Genomic DNA, 26,857 nt, shown 5'->3' on the forward strand with positions numbered 1-26,857 from the left:
CTCCCTCCCAGCGCTCCTGGAACATTCCCGCATGTGATTCCCCTAATTAAAGCGCCTGTTTAACGCCACTGCGTGTGGTGAGTTACGAGGCGCGGTCACAGAGGAACACCGCTGTTCACCTTTTCGTGATTAATGGCCCCCCTTTTCAATTGAACTCAAGAAGCACCGGCATGTTGGTAATGCAGTTCTCCATGGTACTCCGTGAGGTCGTTTGGGTGTTTTTCTGTTGCTCTGGTGCTGTTTGCACTTGCAGCTGTTGACTGTTATTTCAGGCTGGACCTGCGTCACCATCGGAGACTGTGAAAGCAGCGGCAGTGAATGGTCTGAGCTGTGCTTACTGTAAAATGATGCCATAATGCAACATAATAATGCATAACTCCCTTGTTAAATGGAAACAAAATGGTGATTGCTGATAGAATTGTAAGAATGCAGTTGGAATTTTTTTTTGGCATGAGTAAAGTGTGAGAGGCTGTAATTTAATCTAAATGTAATGCTGTCAACATTGCATAAAGCAGCTGCAATCTTAACAAATGAGTGCATGTTTTCCAAAATGCAATGATGATGTATGTATTCACACCTTATGGTCATCTAAAAAAATCTTCAACGTAATGTTGCTTCTGTCATCTGGAACGCAAAACGCTTCTGGAATTTTACAACACTTCCAACACCTGTGTTGCCTCCAGGTGAAAGGAGGTTATACACTGGAGTGAGCACGTCAGCATTCATTCTGTCATGGTTGGAGAGAGAGAGGGATTCTGAGGTCCTCGACTTCTACATTTCTTATGGTTTAATAAAAAAAAAAAACCACGCCAAAAAATCCTAAAAGTGCTTGAACTGTCTGGGGTCCCCTGTTGAGTCCATCACATACACCTGCAAGACTGTCAGGATTGTTGCTACCACACCAGGAAGAGGATACTTGAAAATCATACCACAGCATGCTGTGAGAGAAGTAGTTCTGGAGGAAATTTCAATTTCAAGTGCAATGATTGGACATCCTCCAGAAAATATGTCATAATTTGAATAAAAAGCACCAAAAACTATATAGTCAGCTGCATGAGCTTGGCGTTTTTGGCAGAGTTTTGAGGAACGGGTATCTTCTGAAGCCACAATGCAAGAAGAAACACTGCACATATCCTAATCTACATATTGTTTTGTGAAGCACTGAACCTATTTAGCTTTAGCTGGATCCAAAGCACACATCCAATTCTGCAAAGAACTGGTTCAGATGCAAATTTCAGAACAGTGTTCTGCATTGGCCACTGTAATCTTCATAACTGAATCTAATAGATCATTTGTGGTTCAGTTTCAGAAGAGCTGTTCTTGGGTGTAAAGAAAGAAAGCTGACAGAACTGGGAAAAACTCTGGCAGTCCCTCTTCAGAACAGTGCTGGCGTCACAACAGATGCTAACACACAGGGTATGAATACCTTCCACGTACGTGGTGGGGACGATATCCGCTATTAACGTTTGCCACGGCAGAGCCATTCAGGGAGGGAACGCTCATGCATTGCACACGGAAGCTCGGTCCCTTTTAGAGCTTGACAGGTTTCAGTGGCGGCTTGTAATCCCTCCTGTTGACGTTTGGCAGCGGGCTTTTTTTCCACAACACAGCGAGGGCAGACTTACAGGCAGAGCAGGGGGATTCGCGCCAGCGCCGGGGCCTTGCACCCAAGCCCTCCGCAGTTGCTGTGACATAATGCCAGGAGATGAGTGGGGAACATTTTGTCCCCTGGCACTGGGTTTGGTTTCTCCTCCCTCCTCCTCCTCCTCCTCCTCGGCCCCCCTCCCTTCCTGTTGTACACACTGCTTATTACCTCTGTGTCTGTTGCGGATGTTGTGGTTCAGGGCTTTTTCCCCTGGATTGAAGCTGGGGAGTTCCTACACCTGAGCTCGCAGTCTGTGCCATGGATATAGATCTGGTGAAATTTCTGTGTCCCAGGTCCTGCACTGCTCTCGTAAGTGGCTGGGCAGATGCTCTGGTTTTTACAGGTGGAGCCTTCTGTGGCCTTTTTTGACATTGTTTGTGTGGAGGTTTGGTGCCCCGCTCTTTACAGGGAGGGGTCTTGTTGCTGATGCGTTGACTGTTTCTCACTCGTAGATTCCCGTGAGTCGAATGACGACCTCACAGAAGTACCACGACTGGATCTCCCAGCAGGCCAAGCTGTCAGGTAAACTTTCCAATCAGTGTGGGCATTGAAGAGAAGAGTTATTACAAACTAACAGAATACCAGTGCAACTGTCATTACAGACGATCTGAGAGAAGTTGTATGGTGTGTATCTTGTGTGTGTTGATGCCCAGGGTGTCTTTCTGGCCTCGGTTTCAGATTGTCGAGCTGACATGGACTGGCAGACCCCGGCCATTTCGGAGAAGTTTCAGAGCCGCTTTGGGCGGTGGCCGAGCACATCGGACAGCGGTGACACGGGGCTTGGCACCACCCCCTCGGACAGCACAGAGGGTGAGCTCTGACCTCGGCACACAAACACGCGTGCTGTTGTTGTGCAACAGACCTTTAGCCTGCATGGATCCAGCTTGCATTTCATACGCTGAGAGGAGGACGCTTTTATCTGTGAACCCAGCAAGCACTTCACCAGCTTGCATGCGATCACTCACAGAATATAGAATGGATGTAAATAGGTGTTACATTACATTCATTCAGCAGATACTCTTATACAGAGTGACATCCAGTACAAAAGAAGAGAAGTGTATCCATTCTAAATACGAGTTGTTTAAGGACTAAAGAGATACCGTGAAACTTACATGCAGCCAAACACGAAAAGATCAAAAGCTGTTAACTTTCAATTAGATGTATATTTAACAGCGTCTAGAGCATTAGCTGTCCACAGACTGTTTCTGTGGGAGGCCAGAGCAGTCTGTTTGTGGCGGGTGTTTTCAGACTGATAATTCTGCGGGGTATTTATAAGGCAGGGGATGTTGTCATGATCCAGGGATACCCAAGAGGTTTCGGGGGGGAGAGGGATTATATTCCCAGCCAAGAATGCCCTCTATAGTTTCACTTCCATTAGCGCGGCTCGTTAAGGGAGCGCCCAGCTGGACGGCTGCATGGAAACTCTGAACGCTCACAGCGCCTCAGCAAGTAATGCTAACAGATTAGCTGTACCGGCGCTCTGAAATGAGAAGTTAATTACTGGAAACTGAAACTTGAAGTCGGCCATCGGGAGGTATTCGAAGAAGGCCCAGTGAAGGTGAACATTCGGAGGAGTGCGGCCGCCGCCGTGTCTGTGTGACAGGGGGGCCCTCCCGGATGTGGGGCGGGGGTCGCGCCCTTGCTCCGAAATCTTTGGCATTCAGCTGCCGCCCAGGAGGGTCCACGGTGGCCAGGTTCTATAGCAACGGTCTCTACACAGGGAGACGGGCAGGTGTGTGCATGTGGCGCTGTATTACTTTTGATTTATGAATTCATCTCGTGTTTATTTGGTGGAGGCGCTCCTGCTGTTTGACATTGTTGCTCTGTTTGTGTTTGTAATGGATGAATACATAATTACTTAATTTAGGTTTCTAATTCAGTTGTAAAGTAGTCTGTTTTCGGTGAACAGCTTGGTTGGATTTGTTTTCAAGTAAAAGTTACTCTAGCACAATGCATTTAGTCCATTTCTGGAGAATGTTTGTCCAAGAAGTGAGTTTCTGAAGCTGCTCTTCAGTGTTTCTTGCCTCAGTGTTAAAGTGTTTTACAGAGAAACTGTCTGGGTGGCGGATGACAGTCATATTCTCCCTGACACAAGAGTAAGCCTGGATTGTGCGGATTGTCTTTCTCTTGATGCTGGTGAACGCAAAAACTGTCAGACTGGCCGTGAGCAAACGTTGGTCAAACAGCCTGTCTACCTTTCTGGAATCTGCTGCAGTCTTCCTTTTTCAGCTCTTTAGTCTCTTTTTTGGAGGATGACTTTGCTCCAGCAACAGCTGCTTGTGCTTTTTTTGCTACCTCAGAATTTTTCTAGGGTGTGCTAGCTTTTTTTTTTTTTTTTTCTTACTTTTTTTATTTTTCAACACAGTGTTAATAAAGAATTTGCTGCTACCTTACTGAAGTGTGTTTAGTCTGCATGATAACAAAGTGGTAGTTATGTCTTTAAGAGGCACCATACTGTAAAGTCAGTTTTACTCCTTTTGCATGAACTAAGAGCTGTTGGGTCTTGTCCATGACTCACAGGAGAGCTAACCAAATAAGTACACCCCTAAGGGGAGGCTCAGATATGTATGCAGGTAGCACCTTCCAGTAATCCAGTCTTCACCGGATTACTGGAGCTTTTGAACCTTTGTTTTTTCTTGCGTTCAGTAGCTAATTGTTTTTGGACTACTTTGGCCTGCTTTCCTGGGCGTGATCTAGGATTTTGGGTATTCACCTGTATGTGCCACTTTTGTTTCTGGGAGGGCTGCTTTTGACTGCTGCGCACGCCTTCTTGACAAGGGGGAGATAGGAAAAGGGGGGGGGGGGGGGGGCAGGTGCCGAAATGAAAGGGTGTCCAGATCAAGGCACTGCGTAACCCGAGACCGCTCTATAAATATCCCTAACCTTTCTGTGTGTGTCTGTGTGTGTGTGTGGTCGCGCTGGAGTGTGGGAGAGGGATCTAACGCCTGCCACGGCCTCACCTTTCTCGGCTGTAATTCTCTGGAACAGTGCTCTCGCAAGCCCACAGGCACCGGAGCATGTCCGCTGCCGTGGAATTGTGTTCTAGAATCTGCGGGGATCGCTTGTGTAGTTTCAGAGTGCGTTCTCACGAAACCGTGTCACAGGAATCTTGCTTGAGCGTAAAACGCGCTGTTCGCCTCCCCTCTGGTGGCTGTAATGCCACCTCTATACCTTTGTCTTTCTTGCTCTGCTAGAACGCGCCAGGTGAGTGGACACTCTCTAATTTGGTCAGAGGTGTCATTCCTTGTAGGGCTGGCTTTGGAGTTTACAGTTTGGCAGTTACAGGTACTAGACTTTGCTTATGCGTTTGCAGTAGCTTTTGGGGCTGTTCGGCTGAGTTTTGTATAAATGAGGGTGTTTCTTAGTAATAATCAGAGGACATACATTGTGTGAGTTCAGTCCAGTGATCCCTGAAATGGTCTCTGTTGTTATTCTCTGTTGTTATTGTTATACTCTGTTGTTGGTAATGAGCGGGAGGCTAAAGTGTCTGAGCTGTGAATGGATAAAAAGGTCATTTTACAGTCGGCGTGTATCCAATGAAAGCAGTAACTCCTTTCATCGCTCTGAGCGGCAGGATGGGCTTATGGTCCTCCCCTCTGTGCCCCTCCAGATTTCTGCAGTTCCAGCGGCAGCCCCTCCTTCCAGCCAATCCGAAGCCAGATTGCCATCCCCACCGCCCATGTCATGCCCTCCACGGCCAGTGCCCCGGCCCCCAAGCCCCAGCCACGAGCAGCAGACGAGCCTCAGGCTTCAGCCGAGGCCTCCTCAGGCTCCAGAGACTCAAGCGCCTCCAGCTCCAAGTCCTCCCCGCTCCCCAAATCGGCCTCCTCTCCCAACCTGGAGGCGCACGGTCATGGGGACGCGGACGCCCCCTACACTAAGATGGACTGCCTGAGCCGCTACCGGAGCCTGGTGAACGGGCTGGACCACTCGCTCTTCCCCCCCGGCGAGCACTCGCGCCTGGGCGAGGGCCAGAGGTTCGAGATGCCCGCCGTGGAGCCCACCCTCAACCAGTCGGCCCTGCTGGGCACCTTCTGCCCTGACCCCCGCTTCCGCCTGCAGATGAGCGGCCTGGGGGACACCCCCGAGCCCGGGAACGAGGTGCCGCGGGGCTCCCTGGATCCGGCCTACAAGGCCCTCCCAGAGGCCAAGCTGGCTGTCCCCGGCGCGTCTGACCCGTACGGGCCCAGGACCGCCTTCCCCCCGGCCCACATTGGGGGCGCTGGCTTCAGCACCCCCCATACCCTGCAGACCCATGCGTGGCTGAGGGAGCAGCCCGGAGCCAAGGGGTACGAGCCGCGGCCGCTGGAGCGCCCCTGCGACCTGGCCAGCTGGCAGCAGCAGCAGAAGCAGCTGGAGAGCCTGCGGCTGCAGGTGGAGCAAATGCAGGTGAGGGTGTGTGTCCTACAGGTGAGGGTGTGTGTCCTACAGGTGAGGGTGTGTTCTGCAGATACAGGTGAGTGTGTGTCCTACAGGTGAGGGTGTGTTCTGTAGGTGAGGGTGTGTGTTCTGTAGATACAGGTGAGTGTGTGTTCTGTAGTTGAGGGTGTGTGTTCTGCAGATGCTGGTGAGCATCTTCTGCAGGTTGTAGTGTAGAATGGATCTGAAGGATGTGAGTTTATTAGGTGGTGCATAGCTGTTTTTTTTACTGACATTGTGACACTTCAGGGACAGAATTTTGTGTCAGATTTGTTAATAAAGTGAAATTAAAGAACTGGTTTCTTCTTTTTTGATACGATGTGGATTTCCATGATCCTTGTCAGTGATGTACAGCATGTAAACCTACATGGTGTATGTGAAGTAACTGACCTTTACATGTATTCAGTAACAATAAGAGTAAGTTGAATAAGAGTTGAACTTAACAACCACCGTTAGGAGGTAGACGAGCAGGCATGGCCTGGTTACAGCTTCAAACCAGAGCTCAAGCTCTATTCTGTATCATGGCCAAAACAAATATGTGTAGTAGCTGTACCCAGCTTACTGAAGTTAGAGGAACTAATGATTCCCTAACAGTCAAAACGCTTCCTCTTGTTTTTCAGTGTTGACATTTCTTAAGTTGACTTATAACTACAAACGATTTAAGTTGATGGTGCATGTTGGCACTGTCTGAAATGTTAGCCTCTGCAGTGACTGTAGACTTACTGTGGAGAGCTGCTTTTGGCCGGTAGTGGGGGAGGTTCTGGAAGGTTCTGTCTGAAATGTAAGGGCCTGGAGGTGATATTGTTGGGCCAGTGAAGGTTCCTGGTGCATGGCTCTGCAGTGTGAAAGCGAGAGGATCACACAGTCAAAGTGTGGTGCAGAAATGTGAGAGTACCCGGTGTTATCCAGGTCACTAGCATATGTATAATTCTCTATTTAAAAATGACCATGGCTTAGTATGCTGTCTGCTTTGGGACGCCTTGCCTGAGTGGTTTAGGTGGCTGTTGGAGAGGGAGCTGTGTTGAATACGGTTCAGCAGTAAGTATCTAGCTGTATTAGGCAGTATTACATTGCGTTGCTGTCATTTAGCAGGCACCCTTATTCAGAGCAACTCACATAGGTTACAGTTTTTCCATGCTATCCATTTATGTGGCTGTATATTTACTGAGGCGATTATAAAATGGCCCAGCGGGGAATTGAACCAGCAACCTTTTGGTTATGGGCCCTGCTCCTTACCGCTACGCTACACTGCCGCCCGCTATGCTGTGGCTTGTCTGTCTGCACGGCCCAACAGTCCCTGTCTGTGTCCAGCTCCTGACCGCAGGCTCTGGGCAGTACTCCTCCCTGTATCCCTCCTCTCTGCACACGGATGGCAACGCCTGGGACGCCGTGGTCAAGGCCAGCGAGAGCCTGCTGAAGGAGAAGGAGCTCATCATCGAGAGGTAGGTGGACAGCGGTGGGGGGGGGGGCCCTCAGCAGCATGTGGAGTGGGGGGGGGGGGGGGGGCAGATTCACAGTGTTGCTGATTATGTTGTTGTGTATGCATATGTGACTGCGCAGTCAGAAGCAGCATCTGCAGATTCACAGTGTTGCTGATGATGCTGTGTATGCGTGTCTGACTGCAGGCAGAGGCAGCATCTGCAGATTCACAGTGTTGCTGATGCTGTGTATGCGTGTGTGACTGCAGGCAGAGGCAGCATCTGCAGATTCACAGTGTTGCTGATGATGCTGTGTATGCGTGTGTGACTGCAGGCAGAGGCAGCATCTGCAGATTCACAGTGTTGCTGATGATGCTGTGTATGCGTGTGTGACTGCAGGCAGAGGCAGCATCTGCAGATTCACAGTGTTGCTGATGATGCTGTGTATGCGTGTGTGACTGCAGCCAGAGGCAGCATCTGCAGATTCACAGTGTTGCTGATGATGCTGTGTATGCGTGTGTGACTGCAGGCAGAGGCAGCATCTGCAGATTCACAGTGTTGCTGATGATGCTGTGTATGTGTGTGTGACTGCAGGCAGAGGCAGCATCTGCAGATTCACAGTGTTGCTGATGATGCTGTGTATGCGTGTGTGACTGCAGGCAGAGGCAGCATCTGCAGATTCACAGTGTTGCTGATGATGCTGTGTATGCGTGTGTGACTGCAGGCAGAGGCAGCATCTGCAGATTCACAGTGTTGCTGATGATGCTGTGTATGCGTGTGTGACTGCAGGCAGAGGCAGCATCTGCAGATTCACAGTGTTGCTGATGATGCTGTGTATGCGTGTCTGACTGCAGGCAGAAGCAGCATCTGCAGATTCACAGTGTTGCTGATGATGCTGTGTATGCGTGTGTGACTGCAGGCAGAGGCAGCATCTGCAGATTCACAGTGTTGCTGATGATGCTGTGTATGCGTGTGTGACTGCAGGCAGAGGCAGCATCTGCAGATTCACAGTGTTGCTGATGATGCTGTGTATGCGTGTCTGACTGCAGGCAGAGGCAGCATCTGCAGATTCACAGTGTTGCTGATGATGCTGTGTATGCGTGTCTGACTGCAGGCAGAGGCAGCAGATGTCGCAGCTGGAGCAGAGGCTGCATGAGAGCGAGCTGCAGGTGCACGGGGCCCTCCTGGGCCGGGGCGGCCCCCCCTACACGGACGTGTGTCTGCTGAGACTGCAGGTGAGGCTCACACTCCCGCGCACGGCAGGGGGAACACGCCCACTTACAGAGATTCATTCATACAGATTCATACAGGGGAAATGCTGGGTCCTGCCTGGAAGAAGTTTCATCCGTGCTGGAAGCACTATTTGCCACCTAGGAGCTTTTGATTATACTGTCACTGTAATGTCCACTGAAAGCCAGCAGCAGTACTGGGGTAGTTTTTAATTAGAAAGTGGGCCAGAGTTTGTGACATTTCTGTCTTCATCAACAAACGTTTGGCAAAATGGGCCTTTCAGTAGCTGGGGATGGCTGTTTGGCTGTTTGTAAGCTTTGGAGTTTGTTGAGGTAAACCGGGTTGTGTGGAATTAATGCATTTTGAATGTTACTGAATTTGAGATTAAAAAGACTTGACCACTGGAGAGCAGGATTCCCATGGTCATATAAAATTCTTGAAAATATTTTCCTGTGGGAAGGTCATAAAAAAATCATGGAACATTGCCCAAAACTGTAATAAATGACATTACTGCAAGCAAATGTCTACCTTCTAGCTTACTAGCCCAATGCCATTTGCTACCAAGTCTAGCAAAGTCGGTGTGCTGAAAATGTATATGTTTAAAATGCCGTTGAAAAATAGGAAATACATACTTGATTGTGATGCGAGCCCTGAGAGAGATGCATCGGGAGGCGCGTTGCTCTCGTGACCTGACCCCTGACCCCTGACCCCCGACCCCCATCCCCTCTCCTGCAGGAGGCCCAGCGGGAGAACACCTTCCTGCGGGCGCAGTTCGCCGAGCGCACCGACAGCTTTGCCAAGGAGAAGGCGGAGTCGGAGCGCAGGCTGGCGGTGGAGGAGACGGAGGTGCAGAGGCTGAAGGAGGCGCTGCAGGAGGCCAGCCAGAAGCACTCGGAGGAGCTGAAGAAGCAGGAAGAGAGGGTGAGGCAGGACAGGGAGTCGCATGTGTCCAGCCGCAGGCACAGATATTCCTCAGTGACCAGATACGGAGCTCATGCATTCACTCCTCCTAGGAGGCTCTGGTTGGTAACAGGTTCCTGTGCTTCTGTGCCAACTGTGGATGTTCTGTTTTACACCACGCCCCTTCAGGCACGTTCATAACAAGAGTTTTAGCTTCAACAATGGCATGGACAGAAGTGCACTGAGCTGACTGTCTGTCAGTGAATAGAGAATCTTTGCTGTGGGCAGCCCTGGAGTGTCCTGGAATTTGTAGTTTAATTGGCAGATTTTATAGCAACCTGTGTCAACTTTCTATGCTTCCTGCAATCTATGCAGTCCTTGTTACGTTGTACTGCTTACAAGTCAGTGACTGACCACTGGTGTGTATATGACTTGTATTCTGTATACACTTCTTGATTGAGCCTGGTAACCTAGAATTGGAAGGTTTCGGTGAATTAAAATGAGGTGAAAATGTATTTGTTTGCTTTTTTTGTCAGGACTGAGTTATGTAACTGTCGTTATCTAGCTTTTTTCTGTTATACCTCTCAGCTGACCAGATTTAAAACATTGTTGGAGTTTATGACAGGTTTATGACAGAATAGATAGTTAACGTATCAAACTGTAGACTTTGTGAGACTCACTGTGGCGTGCAGGCCGTGGACCGCCCACTGCTGTGAGACTGTCAGGCACTGCTTGCTTCAGTCTCCATGAACTCCTGGCACTCTCCATTCAGTTTCTCACAGTCTCTGGGGAGTTGCTGATGCAAACCAGAATTCCCTCCAAAACGTCAGTCACGTAAGTGAAAGACAAGTGTATCTGACAGCCATGTGACACCTTCCTCCTCTCCCCCCCTCTGTTTCTGTGCCCGCGTGTGTGTGTGCCCGCGTGTGTGTGTGCCCGCGTGTGTGTGTGCCCGTGTGCGTGTGTGTGTGTGCCCGTGTGCGTGTGTGCGTGCGCCTGTGTGTGTGCCTGTGTGTGTGTGCGTGCGTGTGCGTGCGCGTGCCCGCGCGTCCACACAGATCCGCAGCCGGGACAAACACATTAACAGCCTGAAGAAGAAGTGCCAGAAGGAGAGCGAGCAGAGCAGGGAGCGGCAGCAGCGCATCGAGACGCTGGAGCGCTACCTGGCCGACCTGCCCACCATGGAGGACTACCAGAGCCAGAGCAAGCAGGTCTGTTCCAGCAGGGGGCGCTGCTGCTCACGTTTGGCTCTGCTCCACTCTGACACCCCATATACTGCAGTATCACACTGCAGCTTAAATAAGTGAAGCTGAAGTTCTATGCCTTATGTTTTTGTAGACAAAGACAATTAATCATACACCGTTAAATCCTGTCAGTATAGCTTCTGTCCTGTCCACTGCAAGTTAGCAATATGGTTTAAATGTGGCTGAATGAAATTTTACAGTGCTCCTTTAATGCACTGATGCTACTGATACTGTTCCTTGTGATTGCAGTTTGGCGCCACCACATGCCTTCCAGTGTAGTAACGCTTGCCTGTGTGTGTGCCGTGCCTGTGTGTGCTAGCTGGAGCAGGCGGAGGAGAAGGCCAAGCAGCTGCAGGAGAGCGTGAGTGAGCTGGAGGCCCGGCTGGGAGAGACTAGGGCGGCCACACGGGAGAGGGAGGCCCAGCTGGAGGAGCAGAGGCAGAGAGAGAGGGACCTGCTGTCCACCGTCACCAGGTGCGCGCGCGCACACACACACACACACACACACACACACACACACACACACACACACACGAAGCCCAGCACTGAGCTGACACCAACACACACATGCTAATGTGGGCAGAGGGCATCTAGGGTCTTTGCTCTCCAGACAGTTGCGGCAAGTTATCAGTTGAAAGCTTGTCTGTGTAGCCACACCCTGATCTCTGAAAGGAATGCACACGCATGGTGTAGCTGGGCCTCGCAAAACCAGTACTCCACCCCCGGCCATGAAAGCCTCCCTGCCTTCGGGCTCCCAGCAACGTCTGGCATCCGAACGCTGGATTGGAAGGGAGGGCAGTCAGCCCTCCCCCCCGCTTTCGGTGGATCTGTCTGCCATCTGCACACAGGGCAACCCGTGACATGCCTTTTCTCTGTCTGTCTGGCTCATGTGGGAATGAGTAACCTGCTGGGCTCTGAGTCAGCGCCTCGCGGGAAGGCATCTGTGGGGAAACTGACTGTCTCTGTGGGTTTTTTGCTTCTAATGGCTGCCTAAGGCATCTACAGTAGCATTTCATGGTGCATTAAAGGTCAGGCTTATTTACACACACATGAAATTTGAATAGAGACATGGATCATTTAAACCATTTATGCTAAGATATGCTGTATAGCAAATTTGCTATATAAATTATAATTTGAAAAGCAGTTAATGGGAGAAAGCCTAGCAGTTTTCAGAATACATTTCTGGATGTTTAATATCTCGACTGTCAGTAACATCAGTGTTGTTACTTAGACTTTGCTAAAAAGTAATCTTAATTACATTATGAATTACTCTCAGCAGCCAAGCTAACACTGAAGAGTGTTTGTTTACATACTGTGAGCTTGGGCTGTGTCTCTCTGCATTAGTCTCCTGGAGCGGGTGTGTGTGTGTGTGTGTGTATATATACTCATAGTTCACTGTGTGTGTATTAGCCTGGAGGAGAGGGTATGTGTATACTTTTAGCTGTGTGTGTGTATATGTGTATGTGTACTCTTAGCTCACTGTGTGTGTGTGTGTAACAGCCTGCAGGAGAGGGTGCAAGAGGGGCTTGCTGATGGGGCCAGGCTGCCCTCTGTGGACATGGAGAAACTTCGGGGGGAGAACGCCGCTCTGAGGGAAGAGCTCCAGAGGCTCAAAAAGGTGCGTGCTCACCACGGGGTCCGACCCCGCGCCCACAGCTACTATGTTTGAACACAGTGATCAAATGGCCAAAGTGCATTCTCCGAGCTGTGCCTGTATGCTGAGCCTGTTTTCAGGTAGGATTTAAGCGCTGCTGTTATTAACCTGGAAAACCAGAGAAGATAAACATCTCCTGTGTGTAAAACACAGCTCAGCGCCCCCCCCTTTCACCTACTTGAGATGAGACTCCAAAGTGCAATGTGGAACTTCTGTTTTTTAGGTTATTGAGAAGCAGCAGAGGATGATGGAGCAGCTGAAGTCACAGATTAGGGTAGGTGATTTTCTTTTGGTGAGATGCACTTCGGCTCTCCCTGATATACTTGTTGGAGTCTAATTTCTCTAAGTCGGTGTCCTAAATTTTCATGTAAATGAATGTCTGATCTTCCTTCAGTTTCTGATTTAATTAAGAAAGATTTGATACCCAGCCACCCAGTTCATGTCTATTTAACCGTGGCTTTGAATGGATGTTGTGCTGTAACTGGTAGCATTGGGAAAACCAGAGTTCCTCAGCAATATGTAGTGTTAATGACTGTGTGTGTGTGTGTGTGTGTGCGCGTGTGTGTGTAGGTGCTGGAAGAGCAGGCTCTACAGGAGGAGGGCAGCAGTCAGGCTTTGAGAGAGGAGCTTTCTGGGAAGGAGAAGGGTCTTCTGCAGCTGCGCGGTGCTATGAAGGAGGTCAGTGGGTTTAGCGCACTCAAGATTTTATTCAGTTTATTTAGCAGGCACACCCCCCCCCCCCCCCATTCAACGGTCACACCCTTCATTCCAGAGAAAGCCTGGAATGGCTGTGCTCCTGCTGAAATACTGCTGTTACAGCGTGTGTTGGGTTTACAGATCACGATTGTTCCTAGGCCTCAGAGGGAATTCCTTTATTCCTTATTGCTCCTGAAATGACCTGTTTGTGAATAGATATCAAGTAAATATGCAGTAGTTTAGACTCAAAAAATAATTTTAGAAATCCACAGCCAAACCAACTCGGTCTGCTGGCATTGCGGCTTCACAATTGTGTTTAACAAGCTTGATTAGACAGGTGATGCTCGTTAATCAGTTGCTGGCTTTCACAGACAGACGATTACAAACAGACAAGTAAAAATGCAATAGTTAACTGGTTAGGTGTATTTGACATGAAATGAGCTCAGTTACTGACGAGGTTGAACATTTAAGGGCAACATCCTTAAAGAATTAACAATTAAACAATGAACAGACAGTTTTGGGGGACGATTTGTAAAATACACATATAAAATTCACAGTTTCTGCGTGCTGGTTGTGCAGATATGTGTTGCAGTGGTGGTAGAACAGGCTTGAAGTTGAGTCCCTGACTGGCTGTGTGTGTGTGTGTGTGCGTTTTTGGGTGTGTGTGTGCGTTTTTGGGTGTGTGGGTGTGTGGCAGCTCTCCGCTCAGAACCAGGAGCTGATGGAGCAGAACCTGACGCTGCAAGAGCGGCTGGGCGATTCGGGCCGGGGGGCGCCGCCCGCGCCGGCGGGGGCCCAGCTCACCCAGCGCCTGCACGGCGAGATGGCCGCCTGCCTATCCGACCTGCGCTCGCTCTGCAACGTCCTGACGCAGCGCGCCCAGGGCCGTGACCCCAACCTCTCCCTGCTGCTCGGCATCACCTGTAAGGGCCCCTCTCAGCTCGCGACCCCACGCCCACCCACTGACCTGCCACACAAATCACCTCCCGCTCTGACCCAGTAATGTCACCCACACATCTGACCTGCTGACCTGTGAAACACTACACCTAACCCCCCCCACCCCCCTCCCTGGGACAGCAGTGTCCTTTTCCAGTCTCCCTTTAAGACTGATGAGAAATATGGCATAACGTCTTATTTGCTGAGTCACTGTTATTCACACAGAGAGACTTGTATGTGTTGATATGCATTTATCGTTTCTTTATGGTAAGCAACCAGGCTAAACTCAGCAGCAGCAGTGTTGCAAAGTGGTAAGGAGCAGGGCTCGTAACTGAAAGGTTGCTGGTTCGATTCCCTGCTGGCGCGCTGCTGTCGTACCCTTGGGCAAGATACTTAACTCAGAATTGCCTCAGTAAATATCCAACTGTATAAATGGATAACATGTAAAAACTGTGACCTATGTACGTTGCCCTGGATAAGAGCATCTGCTAAATGGCAGTAATGTAATATAATATGAAAACACATTGTGAAATACACGCAGTCCGTTCTGCCATTCCTGCTGTATAGCTGCCAGTCTGTATGGGTGTGTTGAGGAGGTGCTGGGAGGTGACGGACCAGTCTGTATGGGTGTGTTGAGGAGGTGCTGGGAGGTGACGGACCAGTCTGTATGGGTGTGTTGAGGAGGTGCTGGGAGGTGACGGACCAGTCTGTATGGGTGTGTTGAGGAGGTGCTGGGAGGTGACGGACCAGTCTGTATGGGTGTGTTGAGGAGGTGCTGGGAGGTGACGGACCAGTCTGTATGGGTGTATTGAGGAGGTGCTGGGAGGTGACGGAGGTGCGTGTTCTGCTTCTCGCAGCGCCGCTGGCCGGAGGGGAGCAGCAGGAGGACTGGCAGAGCCCCGAGACGCTGGACAGGAAGCTGTCGGAGGTGCGTCAGCTGCGGCGGGACGTGGAGGAGCTGCGCACCACCGTGTCGGACCGCTACGCGCAGGACATGGGCGACAACTGCATCACGCAGTAACCCGGGGTGCGGGCCCGAGAGTAGGGCCCGGGGGTGGGGGGGGGGGGGGGGGGTTGAGAGGGGGCACCCAGCGCCCCTGCAGAGCGCCTCCACACCCGGGCCAGCGGACTCTCAAAGCCCCACAGACTCTCACCTCGCTGAGGGCTAATGGCACGAGTGTGGAGGGAACAAGCAGAATGCCTGCTGGCATTGACCCGGCTCAGCTTGGAATGCACCTTTTTACCCCTTTAATGAGGGCTTCCTGTGGAGGTACCTGTGAGTAGACTGCTGGTTTGGAATCCCTTTCGGATCTGCCCAGCACAGCGACCCCCTTGTCCCCCTGCTCCCCCTCTTCCCTCCGTTTAAATCGACGCCATCTTGTGTGTCACAGACTGCATTACACTGTTTATAATGAACCTTCCCTTATCTGGGGAACATTTTGATGTGGTTGACAATCAACTGAAGATATTTAAATCTGTTGTGGAGTGCTGCAAATTCATAAATGGTTACTAACCTGCCATTTTTAATGGTAAATCGGTAGCTTTAATCACTGAAGCGGAGTGGAGGAGCGATCTAGTTGACGTGCAGTGTTTTCATGACATACATGTAATATTTTAAACAGTATCAGGATGAAACAGCATTGAATCAAAGCAATGGTGAGAAGATGTTACGCTGTGGCTGGGATTTTGGTTGGTCCAGTCAGTTCACACATTTTGCTGACTTCTGGCTTTGCCTCTCCGGAGCACATATCATTTTACACTTCCACTTCCTCTGACTCACTGTTCCACTGATTAAAGACATACTGCTTTTTGTCCGTCTACATCTAGTCTGTAGTTAAGCATTAGTATAATGCAGAGAGCAGTACAGTCAAAATGTTTTATGTTTCTCTTTCTCTTTCTTTTTTTTTTAAGATTTTAACAAGGATTTCCCATACTGCTTTGCAGCTATTAGGATAATCAAATAACTCCTTTTTTCATGTTATTTAGGACTGATATGTTAAATGTGTTCCATCATGACTTGAACTAATTCCAGTAATGTAAAACTGTAGCTGATCCCTTACATGTACCTGTTGTCGGGATGCCTTCAAGAAAATTCTAACCCCCTCTTCTGCTAATAGGAGGGGCTTTATCATGCCATGGTGCTGAGAAGCACAAGGCTTGGAAACCAATAGCAATAATTGCCTGTCTGTAGCACCGAGCAGGTGAGCAGACAGCACCCAAGACCTCACCTGAGCAGGGCTGTGTGCTGCTGTACAGGTTCCTGTGGGTAAGCTGCTTTTGCCTGGGTCAGGGTTCGAGGGGCGTGTGTCACCTCGAGATGCAGGAAAGCAGGAGGCTGTCACTACTGATAACCCAGCAAACCCACGCCATTGACATCACTCAGTGCGCTCACAACGCTTCTAGTAGATTGGACCTGTGGCTACAGTCTTATAGCAATGTTGGAAAAAGATGTGTTACCCAGGGAGTGATCTTACTCATTGTGACTGGCTTGATATTAATGTAACCTAGAAAATGGCTGGAGAAGAAAAAAATCCAGCTCGCTTTTGTCAGATTGAGCTGCCTTCACCCGAGACATTCCAGTTTGACCCAACACATGTTCCTCACACGTCGCGGTGACATTGTAGCAACCTTAATCAAGTTACAGCAATCTTACGGTGACGTGCTGAAAATGGCAGTGTCCTGAAAATGTTATACTGGCTTTCACAGTACCAGGTGTCTGTAGCCTGGAAGCCTAAGCAAACAGGCTTACCCACGATGCTTATATGTAAATCTCTTATAAACTTGCTGGTGGATTCCTCAGTGCTATAAGCAGGCACAGAACCCCTCAGCCACTACCCCGCCAAGTAACACAACGTTTGAACAACATTGCTAAAACATTGTAGTCATGTGTCAGTGGCAGTCTCTGGTTCAGCACTCTAGCCCCACATCTGGCCTTTTTCCCCCCCGTCCCGCACTGCAGTTTCACAATGAAAGGAAAGCCAGGATTCCAATGAGGGACCAAATTTAGCCCTGTTAACATCCACCGGCATAGAAACGAGTTTATTTTTTTTTTCCCCTCGCAGACTGTAGAAGGGCTTTGCATCAAGGTTGGGGTTTTTCATCAGAGTGGACTGTATTTTTTAATGTTCCATTGCTGCGGGTGCAAGTTAACCTCATCTGCTTCTATTAATTGTTAATATTTAAATAAAAAGTCTGGGTGTAAGACGACTTGTGTTATCAGGCCTACTCTTAAAAAAACAGTTTCTTTGGTATACATGTGATGATTATGCAGGGAATGAAATTATTTCAGGTGTCCAGATTTATGCAAAAAACACTAAGATTGTACTGTAGTTTCAACTCAAAGTACACAAAAAGGATTTTTATGCACTGGTTTGGTAAATTTACTGTAGGAAAACTGATGTGGGTACAGTTCCCGATTTTTCTGAGGGTTCTAAGCAGACATACTGGAGTTCACATGATCTGCTCTAGGTCAGCCCTAAACAAATGCTTTGCCATTTTTGGTGATGCTTTCCTCGAATTCTAGCTTCAAACATCAAAGAACTTGTTGTGGTAGCATTTCACAGCATATATCACCATGATTCATTTGGTTGTTTTCTTAGGGGGGAAAAAAGACTACATCATGAGGAAATGACTTTTTGCACTGCCCAGATGGGCACCTACACAGGGTTTTTGGTTATGAGTCAAACATTTCAAGTAATAATTTGTACATGCAAAATGTGTAGGGCTGATTTGCGTACGCTTTTTGAGCTTGAACCTTCAACGCTTTTCTATCAATGCCGGAACTGTGCCGAGATGATATTTTAATATTTTGCAGCCCAGCAGAATTACTACTGGTATCTAAAACTACATTAAAAATAAGACCCTAACATTTTATTACATATTTAAAGTAATGCCATACTTGCATTAGTAACACATTTCAGTATGTTGTTTGTTTTTAAGTGTGAATAAAGGAAAATGCATTGAGGTAGCAATATTTTTGTATTGTTGGGAAGGCAGTCGGGGAAGCTGCTCTGTGATCTAAAACCGTTGTGAGGCAAAAAGTGTCTAAATGCCTATAGACGTGTGTTGAACTGTCGATTGTAAGGTTTCGGGTAAGCGTCTGACAGCACGGAGCCAACAAACCAGCCCTGTACTTCATACCAACGTCTTGCAAAAATCCAAAATGTTTATATTCAGAAGATGTATTATTTTTGGTCTTAAACGGAATTTGTATTTTTAGAAATAAAGTTTGTTTTCAATAACTTTGCCTGGATGTTGGTCTTCTGCAATCATTTTTTTATCATTTCCCTTTGATTTCATGGCCTGTGAAACTGGTATAACGTACTGGCACATGAAGTCTGAAATGTGTGAACAGCAAACCAAAACTGATGTATACTTTAAATTTATACTCGTTTACCGTTAATTGACCGTTATAGCTTCAATATGGGATTTCAATACCGCCATCTGTATGTTCCGTCAGATAAGTCTTAATCCGATTCTTCTGCGTATAATGAGGAACAGGAGATTTACTCATTCTACGTTTAACCCGTTAGCGCCCAGATGTCTATGCAGCGCATAGCAGTCTGTTGTCAAACACTAGGCTTGTGGGGCATACATTGCCAATACCGTTAAAAATCATTCAAGGAGTTCTGTATTTTGTCCGCAACATACTGCAGTGTACACTAGCTGCCAAATGAGTAGGGAAAATAGTAATATTTTAAAGTTTTGGCGAAAGATGTGCCTTTAAGAGAGATTAAATGTCAGTGGTGTTGGCCCCTTTAAATTACATGGTGAATAGCGGGTTTGCGAGCTAGGAGGGGAGGATATCGTAGGGGAAGGAGAGGTTCGCTGACAGAAACACAAAGGGATATTTGGAGCTGCAACCATGGGCATCAAACTATACTACACCACCGTCACCGCTTCAAGGGAGGTAAGAATACCAATTTAAATGGTTTAGGTCATCGATCGCAAATTCCGCACTTCCAAGCGCAGTTTGCCGATAAATTCGTTTGAAAGAAACAGAGGGACAGGATTCAGAATAAGACACACCCAGCTCCCTGTCAATATTGAATTTCAGCATCTAGCGTTCGTCGTCTAAGCGAATCATCGTCGAATTTAGCTTAGAAATTTTCACAGCTGTCAGTGTTTAGACTACACTGCGTATCAACATTGTCTTCCATAATATGTTGGAGCACGAAGCGATTATAGGAAACGCAACGATCAGGCGACGGAAAGCACAACTCCCATCAACAAGGGGCGGAAGTCATTATTTCGTCTTTCTCTTTTCTTTGCAGTTCTTTCGTCTGTCGGGCACCTCCACGGGCGTGTGTTAAATTGAAACACTTTTTCGTGGCGTCGACAGCCGTGTTAAGAACTGCAGACCATCTGTAACTTGCTTTACGACATCAAGGAAGCGGCGTAGGAGGGCAAATACCTGCTCCTTGCCCTGCGATTAACGTGTCTGGACGCCAGCTCATAGGACGCGAATGGTCGCCAGTTATGTGAATGGAAGCGTATTTCAAATGCCTTTTGTTTTCGCGCTTCCCATTTCACAGCCGCGTTATTCAACGGTTTGAATAAATTTAGTAACCTTAATACTTTCAGCCGCACGACGAACTTTTCTGAACAGCACGTGAAACACTGTAAACAGTTCAATGAATGTGATTTATTTATTTACTTGTTTCATTTAGGCTACTAGGTTACCTAGTGTGCGCTTGAGAGTAGCCTACCAGGTCCTCGCTCGGATGACTTGTAATGTGTCTAGTCTTTTGAGTGTCATGCAAACGATGCATGATATTTTAATTACAGAGGAGGCCGTAATCGCTTTCTAATGTTTTTCAGATAAGGGTTGCTTTAGTAACACATGTTTGTGCAAACGGTATTTGGGCGCATTTTTACAAAGACAAGCACAGCCGTTTAAAGTAAGGCCGGGTGTACTTCCTTACTCAAAGCACAAGTTAACGTGCCTCAGGGGTGTGTATTTTTTGTGAGGGAACAGGAAGTTTGCGTGTGGTTACTCACCGGAGGCAGGGTTTGCCAGAGGTGTGGGTGCGGAGCTAATATTCCCTCCTCACTTCTTCATTTTCAGTGACAGAGAGTAAAGGACGATAAAAGATTTGGCTTTACATTTTGCTGAACATGTGAGCATATTTACATTTGCTAATATTCAACTTAGGCTCAGTTCTCTGGCATCAAAGGGCAATTTGCGGCAGAATATGCACCAAAAAATGTAGGCCATTAGTTCTTACAGTAAAATTCAAAAGATGACTCTAAAGAAATTAGGGTTAGACCTGTTACTGTATATCATACTGGACAACATTTCCACAGTTAAGTTATTCATAAACTAGCCTGTATGTATATCTTGCACCACAGGGTTACAGATTCACGGTAATAATGCACGGCTACGAAGTAGTTCCAGTGGAAGTGGCATGGTCACCGTTCAAAATTAATACGCAAGCTCATTCAACTGAAGATTCCATTAACAACCGAACATAACGGCAACACTGTGATAACATTAGATAACGTTACAGTTAACAGCAACAACATAGCTAGAGCATCAACAAAGTGACAATACCATACATACAACAGGCTATAATAGACCACCCAACTAATTGGGTTGCTTCTGAAGGTAACATTGTGTACCTAACTGAATTGAGGTTTGCCAAAGTGAAAGGGGTCGAATACTTTTCCAAACAGCATATTCCATTTTTCATTTTCTTAAATATTTTGTGGTGTAATACTCATGTTACTTACTAGTAATCCATTAAAAGTATTATTGTTGCAAATTAAAATATAATATATAGAAAAATATTAATGTATTGTTGTCCAGTGAAATGAGTGATTTAGCAGGGCGGTTGAACACTTTTGCAAGACACTATGTCACATTCTTATTAGGGGCTGAGCCCCCTAAAGGTCTGATCCTAGAATCGCCCCTGGTGTACAAACAAGTGCACCTCAAGGGTCACCTCAGGATATTACTACCATAATGGGGGGCTTTACCTGGTGTGGTCAGGCCCCCTGACTCAGTCTGGTGTCTCTGCTGGCTTTTACACCTGCCCCCATAATCATGGATTTATATTCATAGCTAGATATTAATCACAAGGCTTTCTGCATTATGATGGAGAAGTCAGGCTTTGCACTGTGGGTGGGTGGAGGCTGATACATTCATTCCTAAAGTCTCAGGTTCACTCGCCGTAGTCCTATACAAACAATCTTCAAGACTGGCTACATGTGTACTAAGCTTAAGGAAAGCGGAGAGCTGTAGTGGGCAGGTGCTGTGTTCAGAAACTGCACAGCGAACACTGATATTAGCCCCTGAGCAAGATGCTTCTGAATCTGAACAGTGAAAATTAAAACCTGAAAGAAAACGCACAGCTGTTCAGATGAGAGGTTGTTTGGGTGTCTGCTAAACCATTATAATCACTGCGGATGGGACTGTCAGTGCTGAACGAGGCGATGCAGATATGGAACCACTGCATCAGTCCCGCCCAATGAAAACAATGATCCAATTTATGTGAGCCGGGCAGCCATGAAATTGCAAATGCACCGTCATCCAAATTCTTTGTCGCTGTGCTAATGTGGAATCTTCTTTCTCTTCGCTTGGTATTCTGTGTCTGTCCATTCTACACCACATTAGACATACTCAACAGTCTGTTTTTGATAGAGCGCTGTATGTGGTTGAGCATATCGTATCTGTGTGTGTGTGTGTGTGTGTATGGGAGTCCAGCTTTACCTTCACAGTTACGTGACCTCTGACCTCTGACTTCTCCCATGCTGCAGGTGAAGTCCCAGCAGGCTGAGGTAATGCGCATTCTGGAGAGCAAGAGCATCCAGTATGAGCTGATTGACATCTCTGTGGGCGGGGCCGTGCGGGAGGAGATGAGGAGTAAGGCGGGGAACCCCTCGGCGGTGCCTCCCCAGATTTTCAACGATGACCTGTACTGCGGGGTGAGGAGCAGGATGGGGCAGGAGATACTCACTCTCTCTCTCTCTCTCTCTCTCTCTATCTCTCTCTGTCTCTCTCTCCCCCTCCCTCCCACTGAAACTGAAACCTTTCTGATATGCACTGTAATGTGTAGAGGGAGCATTGGCTGTACATAGGACTGCCTAGTGTAGTTGAGCAGGCTTTTATGAGTCTCTATTCAGTCTCTTTCTGTCTTCCTTTATGGGGGGGGGGGGGGGGGGGTAGAGAGACAGAGAGGCAGACAGGGATAGACAGAGATAGATGGAGACAGAGCTGTCCAGCGTAACAACTGACCCCCTGAAGTTTGACCCCCTGGAATTTACCCTCACAGACCATTTCTATTTGCAAGCTTTTTTCATCCTTAAAAACAACTGTAATTCAGGACCTGAGGAGATAGGCCAACAGACCTCTCTTGTTTGGTAGTATTGTGGCTGAGGGAGTTGTAAAACAAACTGGACAGGGTTTTTCCTGAGGTGTCTCCAATGAGATGAACAGCCAAAAGGACCTCTACTGCCCACAGTTGCAGTGGAATGGCCTTGTTAAAATTCCATGAATGAAGCATCAAAGGCATCCATTCAAGCCGTGACCGTTTATTCTGGCTGCAGTGTCTCTTTCCTCCTTTCAGAGCAATTTAAACCTTAAAAAATGGGAACCAGTTGAAAGCAAGTGTTACGCAACATTTTGCATGGTCGAACGTTTCTCATGGTCATGCTTTGAGGTGTCTTATTTCTAATCTTTAGTATTATCATGTGCTCTCAGATCAGTTACCTTCCACCTTCATTCTATCCAGCAGTGGTACTGTGGGCAGGTTGTCTTTTGGCCAAGCCTCATAGTAGCTTCTAGAAAGTGACAAGCAAAGCTTTGCCCTGCGGATACATGCTGTTTTCCCACAACAAATGTAGCATAGGATGAGATCTACTAAAGCCACAGGGAAATGAAAACAGGGTTGTGGGATTTGATGGGCTTGACAGATCTGTGATCTGTGTACGGTGAGTCAAGAAATTTTAGAACGCCATGATGTAGATCTGCTGTTATTTTGGAGAAGTGCTAAATCTGTCAAGCCCTGGACTTTTGTCATGTATGCTGGGTAGGCTCCAACTGGTCAGTTATATTTGTTGAATTCATTGAAGTGCTTCTGTATGTTTTTTTTCCTTTTAAACTCACTGTAACTGATAATAAATTTGGCTCATTACCTTTTGCTTTGTCCCTGAGCTATTTCCAAAGGCAGGCATTTTGTTTCAGTAAACAGGTATCCACATTTGAAGCATTTAGGACTAAAGAGTGATTCCCTCTGGTTATCAATCAATAATCAATCAATCAAGCAAAGAAGTAAATAAGCACATGTAACTTTTCTCTAAAGGTACTGCCTCAGAGCAGAAAAGTAAGACATTAGTAATCTTAGGATTTATCCAGCTGATCAGAGAACAGCACAGATATGGGGGGGGTTTGTGAATCCTGAAGTGTTTGTAATGGTCTCATGTGTTTAGGTGTGTGTGTGTGTGGTGCTGTAAGATAAGAATGCTGACTCTGTGTGTGTGTGTGTGTGTGTGTGTGTGTGGATGTAGAATATTCTGGGTTATACAGCAGGCAGAGACTAGCACAGCACTGACATCTTTGTGTCCCTGACTGCCCTTCCCTCAGGACTACCAGATGTTCTCTGAGGCCGTGGAGGAGGACACAGTGGAGAAGTTTCTGAAGATGGCATGAGGGTCTCCCCGCGGAGGTCTGCCTGCGCACTCCCCCCAGCTGAAGGCAACGCCCGGCACCCTCCTCCCTGTGTCTCAACGACAGAAAAAAAATGCCAAAAACAAGACGCCCTCACCCTTTCCCTGTCCTCTCAGTCCTCTGTTCCGTCAATATTACAGTATTTCTGCTTTGGTTCATTACACCTGCTTGGGTTGGGGTCCATTCCAGTTTGAAGGATTGAAAATCCTACAGTAAATGGCCAATTCCAGTTCAAGTACTGGAAATGATTCCTGTAATTGGAATGTCTGTTAGATTAAAACAAGAGCACAGTGAGTAACAAATGGAATGAACCCCAATCACTTTGTTTTTTTTTTCCCTTATTTTTTATCTGGTCCTTCCTCTACCTGTGTGTAAATGTCACAAATTTGTCTTAATCCCATCTGGATCAATGGTAAAGCTAGCTAGTGTGGCAGTTAGGGTCACTAATCTTCGCAGGGATTGCAAGCCTGCCTGTGTTTAAACTAATCCCTGGTTTTCCTAAGAGGAAATCTATTCCACTGCTGAAGGACCAAACAAATGGAAGCGTGTGCGTCAGCATTCCGTGTTCCGCGGGACCCTTCCACAGTGCTTGGCTTGGCTATGCGGAATTTTTCTTGACATCAGACATGTCATGTTTTCCGAGGGGGTGGAACCCCATAGCACTTATTTGAAGGATGCTAGGAGATATTGCAGTCCAGGAGTGAGGGAACTTCCAGGGTATCTTATTGCAGAACATTTATTTCGGCTCCTAAAACTGTTACACAGAACAAACAATTTTGTTGGACGTTTTGCACCTCAGTCTAGGAGCAGGTGAGGTCAGTTATTGTGGTGTTTCCTGATGTTTGCGGTCATACATTCTCAATCTAAAGTCTTACGGTGTTAAACTTGCTTCCTTGAGCAGGGGAAGGCAGAGTGAGGGGGGGAGAGATCGCATTTCTGTGCCAACAAATATCATCTGTGGAAATGTTTTCTTGCTGAACATAGCCATTTTCTGTCACCTCAAAAAAAGTTAACTCTTTCCATGTGTCCAAGAAATCTGTGCTGTATTTGAATATTACCCTGAGTCAGCTTTTGGAGTCAGCTTTTTGCTTTACAATGAACTTTGTTTTAATAAAATATTTGAAAAGTAGCACTTATCAGAATTACTTAGAACAGTTTTTTCCGCACCAGATGGAGAAGACAGGCTTACAATATTAGCTTCCTTCTTCAGTTCTGTAATCTCTTTGCAGTTGAGACTGTATATATCCTGGTGTATTTACATGTCTGCATGTGTAATTAAGGGTGGGTATCTCCTTCATCTCATTATACAGTGATGCAGTAAATATGACTATGCACTAAAACCTTGCAGCATTTTAAAGTTTTATCCCATGTAAAGCTCCAGCAGAAAGTTTGATCTTGTTTGTGTACTTTTTGTGTTGGCTTCAAAATAAGAGTCCCTACCATGTTGTACAGCTTTCCAACATACATCTCCTAAGAGATAACCCCACTTAAAGGCATCCCTTACCAATTCCAGCCACAATCCTTTTCTCTATTACCACCTGCTCTAGTTCTCAAAATTATCCCAGTTGATGTGTGCAAACCTTGTTAATACATTTCAGAAACGTTAGATATACAGTGTTATCTGTTCTTCTAACAGTATATCATGATGGCCAAAGCCTTCCTGTGTGACACAAAAGTACGTGCCCCTCTTTTCCACTGTAGAGCTGGAAGCAGGCTAAAATGAGTAATGCACCAGGCTAGCATGAACTGGAGCCAACGCTTGCCGATACAGCATGTCTGCTTTTTCACTGCATCTCCCACAGCCATAGGAAAATTACACAGAATGCTGGTGTGCCCCCAGATTCAGACGACAGCCTGTGCTTCGTCTGGATTGTAAGGCTAAAGTAAATACCGTCATGCTACTTCAGTCTTCCTCCGGCAGATTCTGCTATCAGTGATAACGGTGCGCTCTGGTCTGCCTTCCAAAGCTCACCTCCTCAGCTTGAAGTGCGGACTCCGGCTGAAACAATGGAGCCGCACCGCTTGCAGACCCACAGCTTCCCTGTAAGTAGGCCAGCACCAGTAATTCTAGCACACTGAGCTGACCCAGGTCAGCACAACATAAAAGATTGTGGAGAAGCGCTCAGGAACTGAACCGAGGAGACCCAGACTGGTTCCTGCCCTGCAGTGGAAAAGCAGTATTGCTGTCCTTTCATGCTGCGGTACACAAATGGGTTAACTTGAAGCACAAAATACTGAGCTGGTCTTTTGATCTGTCTGAATTTGCATTCCTTTAACGTGCATAGCTCATTTGGATTTGGATCAGGTCCCAGACATATTAAAGCTTTTTCAGCTGTATAGAAAGGGACTCTTGTTTGGTCCGTGTGGTTCAACGGTTTTGACTAACTGGTTCCCCTCCCTTGACACCTTCCTCCCCATAAATGACCAAGCATTGTGACATTCCACCACTCTTCCCAATATACTGCTTTGCTTTTTGGACCAGCGCCCTTTTTGGCCAAAAGAAATTTAAAAAGTAAAAAGGCTGTTGTCTTCCACGAAGATAATAAATAGATGGTGAAATCATCAAGTGGAGAACTGTGTAGTGATTTTTGTGATGTGGTTTTTATTCAAGGTGTGCCGGCCACATTGGCACAGCAGGCGATATGCTGAGTCATAGTAACTGTATTGCGTTTTACACCATAACATAGACACACCCAGTTTAGATGAGGTCCACACTGAATACTCATTTGAACCTGCTCCGGAAACTGGATTTTAGTCTCTCACCCTCCTAAAATATTTGCTGCATCCTACTGGGGAATGTGGCAGGCCACTGTCCCATTGATTGCCCACATAAAACCTCAGTGGATTTAATTAGCAAGTTCTCCATGCTTTGCCCTGCCCAAGAGAGTATGTGTCAGCACATTGGTGTTCCTGTCATCGGAGCACACATCAGGTAAAGAGGAGATAGAGATTTCCAAGATTTGTAGAAAATTTGCTCTTACTAATAGGGAGCTATTTTAGTAAAAAATGTATTTGCTGTCATTAACAAATGCTGTTTGCATTTACTCT

The 26,857-nt window shown here is 47.2% G+C and overlaps 2 protein-coding genes across 2 annotated transcripts; both read left to right on the plus strand.

The window, feature by feature from the left end:
• The first annotated feature begins 1,827 nt into the window (after positions 1 to 1,827).
• cep85 (centrosomal protein 85) lies at positions 1,828 to 15,164 on the plus strand. The gene is made up of 14 exons (XM_036539894.1): positions 1,828 to 1,954; positions 2,098 to 2,167; positions 2,324 to 2,455; positions 5,256 to 6,034; positions 7,376 to 7,506; positions 8,597 to 8,717; positions 9,448 to 9,633; positions 10,671 to 10,823; positions 11,176 to 11,330; positions 12,357 to 12,474; positions 12,734 to 12,784; positions 13,081 to 13,188; positions 13,904 to 14,129; positions 15,000 to 15,164. The coding sequence occupies exons 1-14, from the start codon at positions 1,904 to 1,906 to the stop codon at positions 15,161 to 15,163; spliced, it is 2,445 nt and encodes an 814-aa protein (XP_036395787.1). The 5' UTR covers positions 1,828 to 1,903; the 3' UTR covers position 15,164.
• A 3,752-nt stretch (positions 15,165 to 18,916) lies between these two features.
• On the plus strand, positions 18,917 to 26,312 carry LOC118785270 (SH3 domain-binding glutamic acid-rich-like protein 3). Its single transcript, XM_036539883.1, has 3 exons — positions 18,917 to 19,051; positions 21,901 to 22,068; positions 23,726 to 26,312. Exons 1-3 carry the CDS (start codon positions 19,007 to 19,009, stop codon positions 23,789 to 23,791), a joined length of 279 nt encoding a protein of 92 aa, XP_036395776.1. The 5' UTR covers positions 18,917 to 19,006; the 3' UTR covers positions 23,792 to 26,312.
• Positions 26,313 to 26,857: the final 545 nt, after the last annotated feature.

The sequence above is a fragment of the Megalops cyprinoides genome, chromosome 10 (assembly GCF_013368585.1).
Source record: "Megalops cyprinoides isolate fMegCyp1 chromosome 10, fMegCyp1.pri, whole genome shotgun sequence".
NCBI lineage: Eukaryota > Metazoa > Chordata > Actinopteri > Elopiformes > Megalopidae > Megalops > Megalops cyprinoides.

What these genes read in the sequence shown, in the direction of transcription:
- cep85 (XM_036539894.1), top strand. Translation starts at nt 1,904, where the DNA reads ATGGATATAGATCTGGTGAAATTTCTGTGTCCCAGGTCCTGCACTGCT. An exon ending in TGTGTCTGCTGAGACTGCAG is followed by an intron (nt 8,718 to 9,447) that starts GTGAGGCTCACA and finishes CCTCTCCTGCAG; the next exon opens with GAGGCCCAGCGGGAGAACAC. An exon ending in AGCTGAAGTCACAGATTAGG is followed by an intron (nt 12,785 to 13,080) that starts GTAGGTGATTTT and finishes GTGTGTGTGTAG; the next exon opens with GTGCTGGAAGAGCAGGCTCT.
- LOC118785270 (XM_036539883.1), top strand. Translation starts at nt 19,007, where the DNA reads ATGGGCATCAAACTATACTACACCACCGTCACCGCTTCAAGGGAG. An exon ending in CCGTCACCGCTTCAAGGGAG is followed by an intron (nt 19,052 to 21,900) that starts GTAAGAATACCA and finishes CCCATGCTGCAG; the next exon opens with GTGAAGTCCCAGCAGGCTGA. An exon ending in ACGATGACCTGTACTGCGGG is followed by an intron (nt 22,069 to 23,725) that starts GTGAGGAGCAGG and finishes CCCTTCCCTCAG; the next exon opens with GACTACCAGATGTTCTCTGA.